The 15,565-nt window shown below is 37.0% G+C and overlaps 1 protein-coding gene across 4 annotated transcripts in view; it reads left to right on the top strand.

Annotated features, from left to right (window-relative positions):
- Positions 1-15,565, top strand: part of FZD6 (frizzled class receptor 6) — a 36,348-nt gene that overhangs the window by 15,366 nt on the left and 5,417 nt on the right. For 2 of the 4 annotated variants that reach the window (XM_036830989.1, XM_036830988.1), the window contains 4 exons: positions 7,513-7,709; positions 9,665-10,682; positions 13,519-13,667; positions 14,849-15,274. In XM_036830989.1, coding sequence (XP_036686884.1) covers positions 7,513-7,709; positions 9,665-10,682; positions 13,519-13,667; positions 14,849-15,274 — 1,790 coding nt within the window. Of the gene's footprint in view, positions 1-5,352; positions 5,360-7,512; positions 7,710-9,020; positions 9,096-9,664; positions 10,683-13,518; positions 13,668-14,848; positions 15,275-15,565 lie in introns of those variants that run through there. The other 2 variants (XM_036830991.1, XM_036830992.1) reach the window with 2 other exon arrangements.

Raw genomic sequence — 15,565 nt, 5'->3', positions numbered from 1 at the left:
ATTATTTAAAGTGCTATTATTTGTTCTAAAATTACCTGTTCCAGGGAATTCCCTGGTGTCCTGTGGTTAGGACTCCAAGCTTGCACTGCATGGGGCATGGGTTCGATCCCTGGTCGGGGAACTAAGATACCGCAAGCTGCATGGCGCGGCCAAAAAAATTTTTTTTAGATAGATAGATAGATAGATAGGTAGATAGATTTTAAAAATTACCTGTTCCAGAATTACCTGCTTCAGGAGGTACATGTATCATCTGAATATGATAAACATAGTTTGAGGTTTTACTGTCTTTGATTAATGTGTCCTGTGAACATTTGTTGAGTTTTGTTTCATGTTAGAAGATTCTCAGTCCTCTTTTGATATCCTTCTTCCCCTTCATTCTTATTGGCATTCCTGCCTGTCTCATGCTTTGGGGAAGGGTAATTTTCAGGGAGAGTTGGGTGGCAACTTAGTATCAGGGTTACAGAGGACAGATCTGGAGTCATTTGGACCCAGGTTCCCATCCTGGTTGCCACTTACTACTTATGTGACCCTATGAAAGGTGCTCTTAGAGCTTCAGTTTCCTCATCTGCAAGGTGGAGATAAGAACATCCCTCTCAGGGACTTCCCTGGTGGCACAGTGGTTAAGAATCCGCCTGACAATGCAGAGGACGCGGGTTCGATCCGTGGTCCAGGAAGATCCCACATGCCGCAGAGCAACTAAGCCTGCGGGCCACAACTACTGAGCCCATGCGCTGCAACTACTGAAGCCTGTGCTCCACAAGAGAAGCCACCGCAATGAGAACCCCGAGCAAAAAGAACATCCCTCGGGCTTCCCTCGTGGCGCAGTGGTTGAGAATCTGCCTGCCAATGCAGGGGACACGGGTTCGAGCCCTGGTCTGGGAAGATCCCACATGCCACGGAGCAACTGGGCCCGTGAGCCACAACTACTGAGCCTGCGCGTCTGGAGCCTGTGCTCCGCAACAAGAGAGGCCGCGGTGGTGAGAGGCCCATGCACCGCGATGAAGAATGGCCCCCACTTGCCGCAACTGGAGAAAGCCCTCACACAGAAATGAAGACCCAACACAGCCATAAATAAATAAATAAATAAATAAAAATATTAAAAAAAAAAAAAATCATACTTTAAAAAAAAAAAAAAAAAAAAAACATCTCTCTCACAGGATTGTTGTAAAAACAACTGGTATATGAGAAAGCACAGTGCCTAGTTTATGGTAGGTGCTGAATAAATCTCATTTATTATCAGTAGCATTATCTCAGGAATAAGGGCACTTAATTCTAATTTAGGCTAGATTTGGGGATTTCAGTAACAATTTCAGTGAGGAATTGGATTTCATTTTCTCACTTGTAATCTGAGAAAATGGATTAGCTCAGTAGTTTTCAAACTGTGATCTCTGGAGGTGGTTTGAGGTCACCGGTGGGGAAGGGGAGCAGTGAGAGGTGTCTCAGAGGGAGGGCTTCCTGTTCAACCGGAGCAGCTGTGCTTTTATTTATTTAATATATTAAGCTTCTTTGTAACCTCTTAGTTAAAGAAACTATTCCTTGGCAGAATACACACACACATTTTAAAAACAACTGGCTTAAAAGTCTACTCAGGTCCCTTCCAAGTCTAAAAAAATTTCTTTATGTCTATTAGTTTGCAACGGAGCTTGAACATTAGTGACCCACACTAGATCTGATCTGAAGACATGTTTTGTTTGCCCTGTACATTATTTTAAATGTTTACATTAAAATTTTTTTTAATTTGGAGATTTCGCATACAAATCCAGGTTCTGTTTTCTTATGAAAAATTGAAATACCTAACAGCTCTGTGCTTCCACTCTCCAATAACAGTCCGCTAGAACTGAGTAGCAGCTGCTCCCCAACTACTCCTGCTGTCTTATACCCTTCTGAATTTATCTGCCTGGCCACTGAAGGTATTTGAGTTTTCAGCATCTGATTTATCCCTGCGGATTGCATGAACAGCAACGTTATTGGATTAACCAGTGTTGGCACTCTAGAAGAATTAAACAGAGGATGTGACTTGCCATGTTTGCCCCATAAGAAAATTGTTCTAATATAGCAAAAAGTACTCGTGTTACTTTCATTTTGCCTGCCCTGGACAATAATAGTTCTTAAGTGCTGACCGTCAATTTATTTATAGCTATTGTAGAATGGCTTCTGAGTTAGAAGAATTAAACAGTGTGTTTTAATTATTTCCATCATAAGATTTGATTACCAGACACTCAAAATTTGTAGGAACTAGGCTTACTTGGAACAGGAAACAAAGAGGTAAATGCTACCAGTTGCCCATGCCTCCCTTTATTCCACCTCAGTCCGAGAGGGGGATACTCACACAAGCTGGGCTTTCTCCCCCTCCAGACAGAGAAAACTGGGAAAAGTACCCTACTGTTTGCTCTCCAACAAGCTCTTGTTAGGTGGCAAAGGTTTGGGCCTCAGCACCATTCAGATAAGCGAGATACAGTATACAACCGTGGCAGCCCTGTCTTTGCTCAGTCACTTTGCCCCCATCAGGGCAGGGTGAATTCTCCACTGGTCCAAAAGTCCTCCACAGCTCTTGTCCTCTAATTGTTGGGTGTGCCTTTTAAATGAGACTTGTTAATTGTAGTATTGTAATCACATCTCATACTTACTTATTAATCTTTTTTTTGTCTGCTTGGCCTTTCATTTACTAACAAATATGAATTGAAATTTCTGATTGTGATCATGGAATTGTCCACTTCTCCTTATAGATTTGTTGCTTTTCATTTTACATATTTTATGCTATTTTATTAGGCGTATGCAGTGCTCAGCAATGCATTTTAATGTATATCTGTTGCGGTTTATCTAGAATCTGAATGTTTTGTGGCCAGAGATATTTAATTGGTCACAGTGCTGAAAATAGAAGTCCTCATTCTCCTATTTATTTTTCAGAGAGGTCTCAGTGTTCATAGCTCACTGATGAGACCCTTCCCCTGTTTTTTTGTACAGCTGTAGATTTTCTTTTTTATCTTTAAACATTTTCTCACATTTCAGTGGTATTTGGAAAGGAAGAAGACAATATATAAGTTCAGTGCGTTGAATCAGATTTTTGAATCCAATTTTTCGTCTAACTCTACGTGTTCTCTTTGGATAATTACATTCAATTATTTCAGTTACTGTTTTTATAATGATGACTTCCTCATCTATATCCTTAACCTAAAGTCTCTCGCCTGCAGAGCTCTATTTGTTTAACTTCCTGTTAGTAGACATCCACACTCACATGTCCCACAGGCACTTCATACTGTCCATCAACGGGTGAATGGATAAACAAATTATGGCATAGCCATACAATAGAGTACCACTCAGCAATTAAAAAGAATGAAGTATTGATACACAGAACAACAGGATGAATCTCAAAATGATGCTGAGTGAAAGAAGCCAGACAGAAAAGAAAATATACTGTATAAATTCATGAAAAATTCTAGAAAATACCACTCTTTAGTGACAGAAAACAGAGCAATGGTTGCCAGGGAAGGTTACAGGTGGGGGAAGAGGGTGTTGATGAGAGGGGAGATAAGAGGAGGGATTACCAAGAGGCAAGAGGAAACTTCTGGTAGTGATGGATGAATTTGTTACTTTGATTATGGTAATGGTTTCAAAACCCGTCAATGTGCGCACTTTATACATGTTCAGTTTATCATACATCGATTGTACCTGAATAAAGCTGGGAAAAAACCCTCATTATTAAAGACTTTTAACAGAAAAACAATAATCCCTGTCCACTGTTCTCTATCCCCACCCAGTCCTCCTCCCCAGTGGCAGCCACTTTGAACTCTTTTAGGTGTTCCTCTGCTACATAGGCCATATTCTACCTAATATGCTTAGTGTGTTATTTGGATTCATCAATTTAGAACTTCAGGCAGTAGACTTTTAGTCTTTCCTTCATTATGGTAGTTGATAATATATTTATCTTACTTTACCACTTTTACTTCTCCTCTCAACCTCCTAATACAATTTTTTTTTCACTGCTGAATCAAGTAGTATACTTTGATTGCATTTATTTCCCATAAAACCTCCCCCCCCCCACGTAGTTAATACAGCAACTGCATTTTTCCCCATTTGCTTTGTTTTCTGTGTACCTATGGTTAATTTTTTTTTTAGATGTCCCAGCAGACCTGTTAGACATATAGCAGTAATTATCTCAGATGCTCAGAATATCATATAATCTGTCAGTTCCAATCCTCCACTCCCATCCCCTTGGACAGACCTACTAGAGAATGGACTTGAGGATATGGGGAGGGGGAAGGGTAAGCTGTGACAAAGTGAGAGAGTGGCATGGACATATATACACTCCCAAACGTAAAATAGATAGCTAGTGGGAAGCAGCCGCATAGCACAGGGAGATCAGCTCGGTGCTTTGTGACCACCTAGAGGGGTGGGATAGGGAGGGTGGGAGGGAGGGAGACTCAAGAGGGAAGAGATATGGGAACATATGTATATGTATAACTGATTCACTTTGTTATAAAGCAGAAACTAACACACCATTGTAAAGCAATTATACTCCAATAAAGATGTTAAAAAAAAAAAAGGAAGAGCAGAATTGGAGAAAGTGGGTAAAGACAACTGTTTTCAGGGTTTTTTCTATAAAGAGGAAGAGAAAAATGAAATAATAGCTGGGTGGGGGTGGGAATGTGGAGTCAAGGAAAGTTGTTTTTTTTTTTTTTAATTTTTTGCTGCATTGGGTCTTTGTTGCTGCACGCGGGCTTTCTCTAGTTGCGGCGAGCAGGGGTTACTGTTCATTGTGGTGCGCGGGCTTCTCATTGCGGTGGCTTCTCTTGTTATGGAGCATGGGCTCTAGGCTCACGGGCTTCGGTAGTTGTGGCACGCAGGCTCAATAGTTGTGGCTCATGGGCTCTAGAGCGCAGGCTCAGCAGTTGTGGTGCACAGGCTTAGCTGCTCCACGGCATGTGGGATCTTCCCAGACCAGGGATCGAACCCGTGTCCCCTGCATTGGCAGGTGAATTCTTAATAATGCGCCACCAGGGAAGCCCAAGGAAAGATTTTTTTTTATGGTGAGAGATAATAGAATAAGTTTGTATGATGGGGGAATCACTGTAACACAGAGGGGGAAATTACTGCAAGAATAGGAGACAGGACAGTTACCAGAGCAAAGTCCTTGACTAGACAAGTGGGAAGAGATCCAGTGTACAAACGGAAGACTTGGTTGATTAGGAGTTCAAGTTATTCAACCATTGAAATAGTGAAGGCAGAGAATGTGGATAAGCTGCAGTTAGGTTTGGTACCTTTTGTGAGAGAATAAGGAAGTTGTCTTTTGGTTATTTTTGATTTCTCAGTGAACTAGGAACAGAATCATCAACTGAGAGGATGGGGTGTGGAACTGGAGGTTTGAAAAAAGAGGAGAATATGAGAGAGATCTCTGTAAAAGAGAGTTCATTGACTGATGTTTTAGCCCAGAAATGTTTTAGTAGCAGGATTGCAGTGTGCTGCCAACCTTTTCAGTGTGGAAACTGGTATCCTTCTGTTCTGAGAAATGTTCTTAATTTCTTCTTTGATTATCACCCCAACTCGCATTTTCCTTGTTTCTTTATGGAAGTCCTTTAGTCAGGAGTTGGACACTTGGAGTGATCCTCCTATTGTCCATCTCTTCCTTCAGCTTTATCTTCTAATCCTTCTATAGAGTTTTTAATTTCAGCTATCTTATTATTTTTAAATTTTCCATATCATCTTATTCTTTTTTAATGGAAGCGATAGCTTCTCACTTAAGTTATTCAGGGTTTTGTTTGTTTGGTGATTTGTTTTCTTCTGTTCCCTGCATAGTCTCTATTTCCTCCAAATTTCCTTTTATCTGCTTGCTTGTTTTGGTCTCTGTCTTTCGTGATGCTTTCTTCAAATGCCTGATGATCCTTGGCTGCCCGTTCATGTTTGTAGGGCCCTGAAAAGCTCTGTGTGCGTGAATAGGACTGGTCACCGGTGGGCTTCTTGGTAAGGTGAGCTTGAGGTCAACTAGCTTTTTCATTGTCAATGTGTAGAGAGAAGTCTTTTCTCCAAGACTGTTGGGTTTTTTCAAAGATTGGGGATGGTAGGTGTATGCCTGTTTGCCAGTCTTTTGGGAATAGAGCAGGAAAAGAAGGTGAGGGCTTCCTGTTTCTGTAGGTAGACTCTTACTCAGTCCCCCTTTCGTCACTGTGGATTGTACTTCTGCCCTGCTCTGTGCCTGATAGCCAAGTGCAGAACGTCTCTAGTGCCATCTCTTCTGGAAACAACTCTGGTAGAATGCGGTGGTCATCTGGCTGCCTGGGTGGGGATGGGGGGTGACATAGTGAGGAAGTAATTTGTAAACATTCCTCCAATTTTAGCCTTTTATGCTACTTGGTGCTTCAAAGAACTGAGACTCTCAGATTCTTTAGGACAAATCAGCTCATTCTCATGTGAATCCCTCCACTCCAGCTTTGTCCCGTTAAGTGACTTATCACTCCTCTAATAGCTTTCTGTTGCTCAGAGTTTGGGGCTTTGTTTTTTGTTGTTTTGTTTCATTTTTGTTCTTTGGAAAACTCAGATATGCTAATGTAGTTTATCTTGTTCACTTACTAATAGGTTAGTACCTTTTTTTTTCTTTATTGTCATGTTACTAAGGAAGCAAGGAGGAGGGAAAGGAGATAAACATATGTGCTCAATCTACCATGTTTTTCCAGAACCTGTCCACACTCTCTAAAGGGTAATCACAATAACTAATATTTATTGAGTACTTACCTGTATGGCAGACACTGTTACAAATGCTTTACATTTATTAACTTAGTATTCATGAAGATTTTATGAGACAGGTACTGTTATTATTGCCAGTTTACAGATGAAGAAACTAAGGCACAGAGAATTTAAGTAACTTGCCAAAGTTATAAAACTAGTAAATGTGGAGCTAGCATTCAAACTTAGCTGTCAGACTGTAGAGACACGTCCTGCTTACAACTCTCCCATAGTATCCCACTCCTTATTTTTGAATCCAAGCAATTTAGCATGTCATCCATGCTCTCCACAATCAGGTCCAGAGAACCTCTCCAGTCTCATCTCTCTCTACTCTGTCCTTGACTTCACCTCTTTGACCTTATCTTGTAGTCATACTGGACTTCTTGCCCTGAATACTCCATGTTCTTGTGATCCTCGTGCCTTTTTTCATGCTGTTTCCTCCACCCCAAACATTCCTTTATTCTGTAGAATGTGCAGTGAAGCGTTAAGGTATTTCAGCATATACTTACAAATTAAATATTTGTATGATCTATTTCATCTAGCAATCAAATCATACTTTTGATTTGTTTTGATTTAGCATGTTTTCTTGAAAAATGCATAGTTGAATAAAATAATATTTCACTGTGTATTAAGGGTTCTTATGTCTAACTAAACAAAATTATCTCCTCAAATTTGATTATATTGAGAGTGAGATTTAAAGATTCTTTTGGAGACTAAGTGAAAAAGTATATACTAAAAAATTCATTTGTTATATTAAAATGTTTTCTAACCTTATCTTACTGTTTTTCTTAATAGCTTTTTCTTCCTCTTGCAAATCTGGAATGTTCACCAAATGTTGAAACTTTCCTTTGCAAAGCTTTCGTACCAACCTGCACAGAGCAAATTGATGTGGTTCCACCCTGTCGTAAATTTTGTGAGAAAGTGTATTCTGACTGCAAAAAATTAATGGACACTTTTGGGATCCGATGGCCTGAGGAACTTGAATGTGACAGGTAAATTATGTTTTCAGCTGAAAGCTACTGATGATATTTCAATATTGGTATTAATTTTCCAGAATATTAGTGACAGGCTTTCATTATTTAAGTCAACAGCTGTTTACTGCACACTTAATATATGTTAGGCACTTACTATATATCAACACTGTAAACAGTGGTGAGCAAAACCAGACTTGGTTCTTGTTTTCAGGGAACTTACAGTGGGGTGGGAGGAACAGAGAGTAATCAAATAATCATAAAAATAAATGCAAAATTACAACTGTGTTAATACAACAAATGAGGGTGCATAGTTCTATGAGAATGTGTGATGGTGCCTTTGCCCTAAACTGGGGAGAAATGGGCCTTATTATCAATTCATGGACCTTTTTGCATCTGTCTTGATTAATTACTTTTATCTCCTATTCTCTAGACGTTGGGAGCTTGTAATTTGAAATATTCTACTAACATAATGACACCTCATATAATAAATCTGGGAAGGAAGGTGGCTCTCTTTTTGTTTCTTTATCTGTAGACTGAAGAAACTATAGACCCTTGTGGAACTCATACATTTCTGGTAGATACATAATCACTTTCCAGAACAACTTAATACATAGTAAAGGTGAAGATGCTCATGCCATACATCTTAGGAGATCCCCTTCTATAGAAACTTTTCCCCAAACAAGGAATCATATGCAAGAATACTTATTGTAGCATTATTCGTAATTTTTTTTAAATGAGAAAAAGTCTGAAAGTCCACTGTAAGAATGATAAGTAAATTGTGATGTACTTACACACTAGAATACTGCTATACAGTTATAAGATGAATGCAGTTGACCCACATCTGTCAATATGGATAAATCTAAAAATTATAGCATAAGTTAAAAAAAAGTATGATGTATATAGCACAATGTCATTTATATAAAGTTCAAAACCTGTAAAATAATACTATATAACATTGTAGTTGGAAAATAACATAGTAAAATATTTAAAAATGCATGAGGAGAAATAAAAACTGAACTTGTAGTGAATATTTTGGAAGAGAGAGAAAAGAGAATAGGACCAGAAAGGGGTCCAAACTGTATCTGTAATGTTATATTGCTTTATTTAAAAAGATATAAAACAAAACTGACATACCACCTTTTGAAACAGCTTGTAGATACATCTGTGTTGTTTTTATGGGCATATGTTTTATTATTTTCTATTCTTATCTAAAGCATATTTCAACCACTTTCTCCTTAAAAACCTCCACTAATTTCTAAACTATGTAGATCCTCCAAAATAATTCTGGTGTGTGGAGACAACTCAGTGATAAAGTTCTGCACAAAACAGCAATATCCCTTTCTATCACTCCGGTCTGCCCATAAACAAGGGAGGCAAACAGCCACACTGCAACAAAACGGTGATGTGAGTTAAGCTCGTCCTCAGCCTTCCTCTTCTTGCCCTTCTTTATGAACTTAGATATCACTTGAACTCTATCCTCTCCATCCGGGAAATGATCTCATTTCAGTCATTTTAGTTGTCATCACCTTACTATGAGGCTTATCTACTTTGCTCATGGACGCTAGAAAATAAAAATTAATTTCCCCAAGACATATTTCAAATGCTTTAACAGACAAGCCAGCATTTTTTTGTCTAGAGAATACCAATCAAGATAAATTCTTTCTTAAGTACTTAGTCTTGAAACCAGAAATTATTTAACAATTATTAATTGATTGTTTTCTGAGTAAGGGAGTTTTCATGTTCACTTGCCTGATAATATATTTGTTAGTGTGTTGGGGCCTCATTAACATCTACAAGTTTTTAGTCAACTTCAAAACTTTCTCCCCAGCTCTAAAGCTGTAATCTGTTTAAGCTCGTATGTCTTCCCATCAGTTATGAATGCATAAGGAAATATTTTATAGTTGGAAAGCAGAGTATTAAAATAGTGACTCAAAAATGTCGACTTCATGTATTATTTTTTAAAATCTTTACAGATTACAGTACTGTGACGAGTCTGTTCCTGTAACTTTTGATCAACACACAGAGTTTCTCAGTCCTCACAAGAAAACAGAACAAGTCCAAAGAGACATTGGATTTTGGTGTCCAAGGCATCTTAAGACTTCTGGGGGACAAGGCTATAAGTTTCTGGGAATTGACCAGTGTGCACCTCCATGCCCCAACATGTATTTTAAAAGTGATGAGCTAGAGTTTGCAAAAAGTTTTATTGGAATAGTTTCAATATTTTGTCTTTGTGCAACTCTGTTTACATTCCTTACTTTTTTAATTGATGTTAGAAGGTTCAGATACCCTGAGAGACCAATTATATATTACTCTGTCTGTTACAGCATTGTATCTCTTATGTACTTCATTGGATTCTTGCTAGGCAATAGCACAGCCTGCAATAAGGCAGATGAGAAACTAGAACTTGGTGACACAGTTGTTCTAGGCTCTCAAAATAAGGCTTGCACCGTTTTGTTTATGTTTTTGTATTTTTTCACAATGGCTGGCACTGTGTGGTGGGTGATTCTTACCATTACTTGGTTCTTAGCTGCTGGGAGAAAATGGAGTTGTGAAGCCATTGAACAAAAAGCAGTGTGGTTTCATGCTGTTGCATGGGGAATACCAGGTTTTCTGACCATTATGCTTCTTGCTATGAACAAAGTTGAAGGGGACAATATTAGTGGAGTTTGCTTTGTCGGCCTTTATGACCTGGATGCCTCTCGCTACTTTGTACTCTTGCCACTGTGCCTTTGTGTGTTTGTCGGGCTCTCTCTTCTTTTAGCTGGCATTATTTCCTTAAATCATGTTCGACAAGTTATACAACATGATGGCCGGAACCAAGAGAAACTAAAGAAATTTATGATTCGAATTGGAGTCTTCAGTGGCCTGTATCTTGTGCCATTAGTGACACTTCTTGGATGTTACGTCTATGAGCAAGTGAACAGGATAACCTGGGAGATAACTTGGGTCTCTGACCATTGTCGTCAGTACCACATCCCATGTCCTTACCAGGTAAAAACCTATCATTTGTGTTATTTCACTATTTAATTTTAACATGGAAAATGTTCCCTGGAAATATCTTTGAATTAGTCATGACCATAAAATTAGATTTCAGGTGAGAAAATCCAATAGACAGAGGGAGTTGTTCCCTATGCCTCAGTTGAAACTAGGGTGAGTGTCCCAAAAGTTCTTTCCTGAAGTTTTAGCTTCAGTTACAATAGTAAAGTGCCTCCTTTAGCTATTCTTTTAAAAATTAAATTGGCTTGCAAAGGCAGATGAATAGTACTACAGAACAGAATCAGAAGAACAGGTCTTGTCATAGGGAGAAAAAGAGAAGTAACTTGCAGGACTTCCCTGGTGGTACAGTGGTTAGGACTCGGCGCTTCCACTGCAGGGGGCCAGGGTCCAATCCCTGATTGGGGAACTAAGATTCTGCAAGCCGAACGGAGCAGCCAAAAAAAAAAAAAAGAGAGAGAGAAGTAGTTGTTTTTAATTCTTCAGTTAGTTGGTTGGGGAAACCCTTATTTGGGTTTATAATAAAATGGTATATATCATCTTATACTTTGCTTGTATATGCTTATAAAAACAGAATTTATGCCGAAACCACCCTGTCATTTCTTATGACAAAGCACACAATTAAAACAAAATATGTTTCATATGTTTCTGATGCTTCTGGTTGGATTAAAGTGTGATTTTAAGATTTAAAAAAAATATCTGAAAATAGAAAATCTCTTAAAGCATTTTAGTTGAGTTTTTTTAAATAGAAACTTTGTTTTTAATAGATTTTATACATTTTCTTGAATATTTATATATGGTGTTAACTAATTATATTGAGTGTGAGTGCTGTCATCACAGTGTATCAGATCAAGCAATGTGTGGGCTGAATTATTTTACATAATTTATATTCTAGAAAATTACTGCACTGTAACACAGTGAAATCTATTTTACATACTGATATGTGGGGATAATGGTTTTACCTGCCTTACATCCTGTCCATAGTGTGTTATCCATTGTCTGTTTTTACTATATGATTAATAAGTGAGCTCTCTTAAAGTGATACTGCTGTATTAAATGTCTCCTAGATTCCTCAGTATTTTTGGCAAACTAGGGGGGGAAGGCAACTGTTACATACTACTTAAAAGTTTAAGATATATGATTTTTTATTTTATTTTTTTAATTAATTAATTTATTTTTATTTTTGGCTGTGTTGGGTCTTCGTTTCTGTGCGAGGGCTTTCTCTAGTTGCGGCAAGCGAGGGCCACTCTTCATCGCGGTGCGCGGACCTCTCACTATCACGTCCTCTCTTGTTGTGGAGCACAGGCTCCAGACGCGCAGGCTCAGTAGTTGTGGCTCACGGGCCTAGTTGCTCCGTGGCATGTGGGATCTTCCCAGACCAGGGCTCGAACCCGTGTCCCCTGCATTGGCAGGCAGATTCTCAACCACTGTGCCACCTGGGAAGCCCAAGATATATGATTTTTTAAGATTACGTTTCATGTAAAGAAAGAAACGATATTAGAAGATAAAGTGAGAAAATTCTAATCTTATAGTGGGGAAGGACTTTATGATATAAAATCCAGGAGCTATAAAAGAAAAGACTGCTAAATTTGACTAAGGAAAAAACTTTTTTCAGATTCTGCATGGCAAAAAACCCCACCATAATCAAAGTCAGGAGACCAACTGGGAAAATTTATTCACACATCACATCATAATTGAAGGGCTAATTTCCTTATTTATAAAGAGTTCCTATAGATCAATAAGAAAAAAACCAACAATCTGATATAAAAATGAGAAAAGAATGTATAGAGGGGTCACAAAAAAGGAAAATAAAAAAGCTGTTCTTAAACATATGAAAAATGTTATAAGGCAGATGCAAATTAAAGTTATAATAAAATTATATTTCTGCTTATGACAGGTTTTATAACCACTGCATTGATGAAACTGGCAAAATACACATTCTAGACTTTGCTGTTCAATTAGTTCAACATTCTGTGGAAAGCATTTTGATAATATCTGGCATTTAAAATGCTCATACTCTTTTATCCTGTCCTTCTGGGAATTTATCGACAGCTCTGTTCACAAATGTGAGAAATTATATACATACAAAGATAGTCACTGCAACATTATTTGCAATGGCAATAGGTTGGAAATAACCTGAATATCTATTAGTAGGGATAGCTGAATAAATTATAGTTCATCCACACAATGGAACAGCCTTTAAAAAGAATGAAGTGCTCTAGAATGGTCTCCAAGAAATATTACTAAGTGAAAAACGCAAGATATAATGCATAATGTGTAGTATTTTGATACTTGTAACATTTAAAAAATATTTGAAAGTTTATGCTTGAAAGAAAAGTATGATTTAATTTTTAGAAAATTTCCACATTTTTACATTTTACTGATAACTTATTTTGCTCTAAGTTTTTGTAACAAAACATCAACAATACATAAAGACTCTAAAATAGTATGTTGTTACAATGAGTTTAAATGTATTTTTTTATAGATTATAGTGAAGGAAAAGATAAATATTGAGAGGCAGATATTTTGGCAATTATAAGAAGCTGCTGTACTTATAGGAAAAAAAAATGCCAGATATCAAGCCAAGATGTAAGACGTCCTTCCTAAATATATTTAATAAGTATTTTTCCCTTTCTAGCTATATATTTTGATAAAAGTTCTTTGTTCAGAACTTCTATATTACACTTAAAGCACTTTTCATATTATGTTATATCAAACACTTCATAATAAAACAAACTGATTTATACTTTTTGTTCAAGTTTTGCATTGACTGTATAGACTTTTTTCCACTTTAAATGTATCACTAAAATTCTTATTCATTACTTTTTTGTAGGCAAAAACAGAAACTCGACCAGAGTTGGCTTTATTTATGATAAAATATCTGATGACATTAATTGTTGGCATCTCTGCTGTCTTCTGGGTTGGAAGCAAAAAGACATGCACAGAATGGGCTGGGTTTTTTAAACGAAGTCGCAAGAAAGAGTAAGAATCTATTGAATTATCTGACATTGTTTTAAAATAAATAGATCAAATACCAAATCATTGTACTGGAGTTTCATTATGTCAACTGTTGTTTCAAGTTGAAATCTTTTTCATGGAGAGATATGCTTTATTTTAGCATTTGTTATGATAGTCTTTGACATGTACTATTCTATTGAAATATGAATGAAAAGTTTGTAAAAAGTGCATTTTCTTTCCATGGCTTAGAATATATCCAGTATTATTACTGCTATCTTTAAGTTCATTGTTTTGGGTTCAGAATTTTAAATAATTTTATCCTTTTTTATCAATGATGAAAGATGAAATGGGTCAAATATATGTAAGGCAGTCTATGGAGTATGATTCAAATGTGATGTACAATCATTACCTTTAAATTTTATTACACATAATACTGACTTAACATGTCACTTATTTGCCTTGCTTAAGATCGTAAAAATTTGAGCTTATGGAATATTCTGTAACAATATAGTAGATTTACATTTATGAGTAAATAGTTCATTTTGTTATTTATATATGTTATACATTGTGTACAATCAACAATGTAGTATAGAGTTTTTTAAACTGTTCCCAATTGGTTTGATTAATGAATTCATTTTGTGGTAAAAATTTCAGAACCTTTTCACAAATAAGTTTTCGTAGCCTGAAGAATTGCATTTAACTGGACTTTAATTTTTTTGAACTATTATTATATCTCTATCCTGTATTTGTATACCCACACTAACTTCAGAATAACTTGCTATAACTTGAATGTTAGAAAGAAAGCAATTGCATTTAAACAAAGACCATTAATTATATTCTGTGTTCTTTCTCTCTGGTTTACTTTCATATTTGATATATTTATATATGATACACATACAGATAATCCCCTACTTTATGCTGGTTTGAGTTTTCTTGCCCTCATCTTTTGATTTTGCCTATTTAATTTCTTTCTAGCTTTATGCTGACAAAAGCAACTAACTGTATGCACAAAAAGATTTCATTTCATGGCAATCTACTTATATCTCATAGTATTTATAATCCCAGATTTTATAAATAATGTAAATCATATAGACGTAACTTTAATGAATTAGGATTTTTGGCACAAGATATGTGATATGCTTTATGATTTCTGTTATAACGCTTAACATTTATCAAGTAAACTCTCTCCTTGGATTTTCTTACAGTCCAATCAGTGAAAGTCGAAGAGTACTACAGGAGTCGTGTGAGTTTTTCTTAAAGCACAATTCTAAAGTTAAACACAAAAAGAAGCACTACAAACCAAGTTCACATAAGCTGAAGGTCATTTCCAAATCCATGGGAACCAGCACAGGAGCTACAGCAAATCACGGCACTTCTGCAGTAGCAATCACTAACCATGATTACTTAGGACAAGAAACTTTGACAGAAATACAAACCTCACCAGAAACATCAGTGAGAGAGGTGAGAGCAGATGGAACGAGCACCTCCAAATTACGAGAACAGGACTGTGAGGAACCTGCCTCCCCAGCAGCATCCAGCTCCAGACTCTGCGGGGAACAGACTGATGGGAAAGGCCGGGCAGGCAATGTGAATAAGAGCAGTGTGTCTGAAAGTGCACGGAATGAAGGAAGGTGAGCTTGGACTTTGCTATCTTAAACCATGACTCTTGAATACTGCATTACACATTTTTCATTAAAGCATGTCATATCTGGAAAGAAAGCATTCTTTGAGATGACATGTCTATACACTTAATCCAAGGAAGTTTGGGTTTTGCCTATAAATGCTATTTTGTAGTTTAATTCTTAGCATTGAGAAGACCCTTTCATGTTTATTGTTCAAATAGAAAAGTAATGTTCATTTCTGTGGTAATTGTTAACAGTTGCTTGTATATTTAGGGAAATGTTTAAGATTCATATACAATA

The sequence above is a fragment of the Balaenoptera musculus genome, chromosome 17, assembly GCF_009873245.2.
Source record: "Balaenoptera musculus isolate JJ_BM4_2016_0621 chromosome 17, mBalMus1.pri.v3, whole genome shotgun sequence".
NCBI lineage: Eukaryota > Metazoa > Chordata > Mammalia > Artiodactyla > Balaenopteridae > Balaenoptera > Balaenoptera musculus.
Note: the sequence above shows the minus strand (reverse complement) of the source record. Positions and strands in the feature narration are given on the sequence as shown.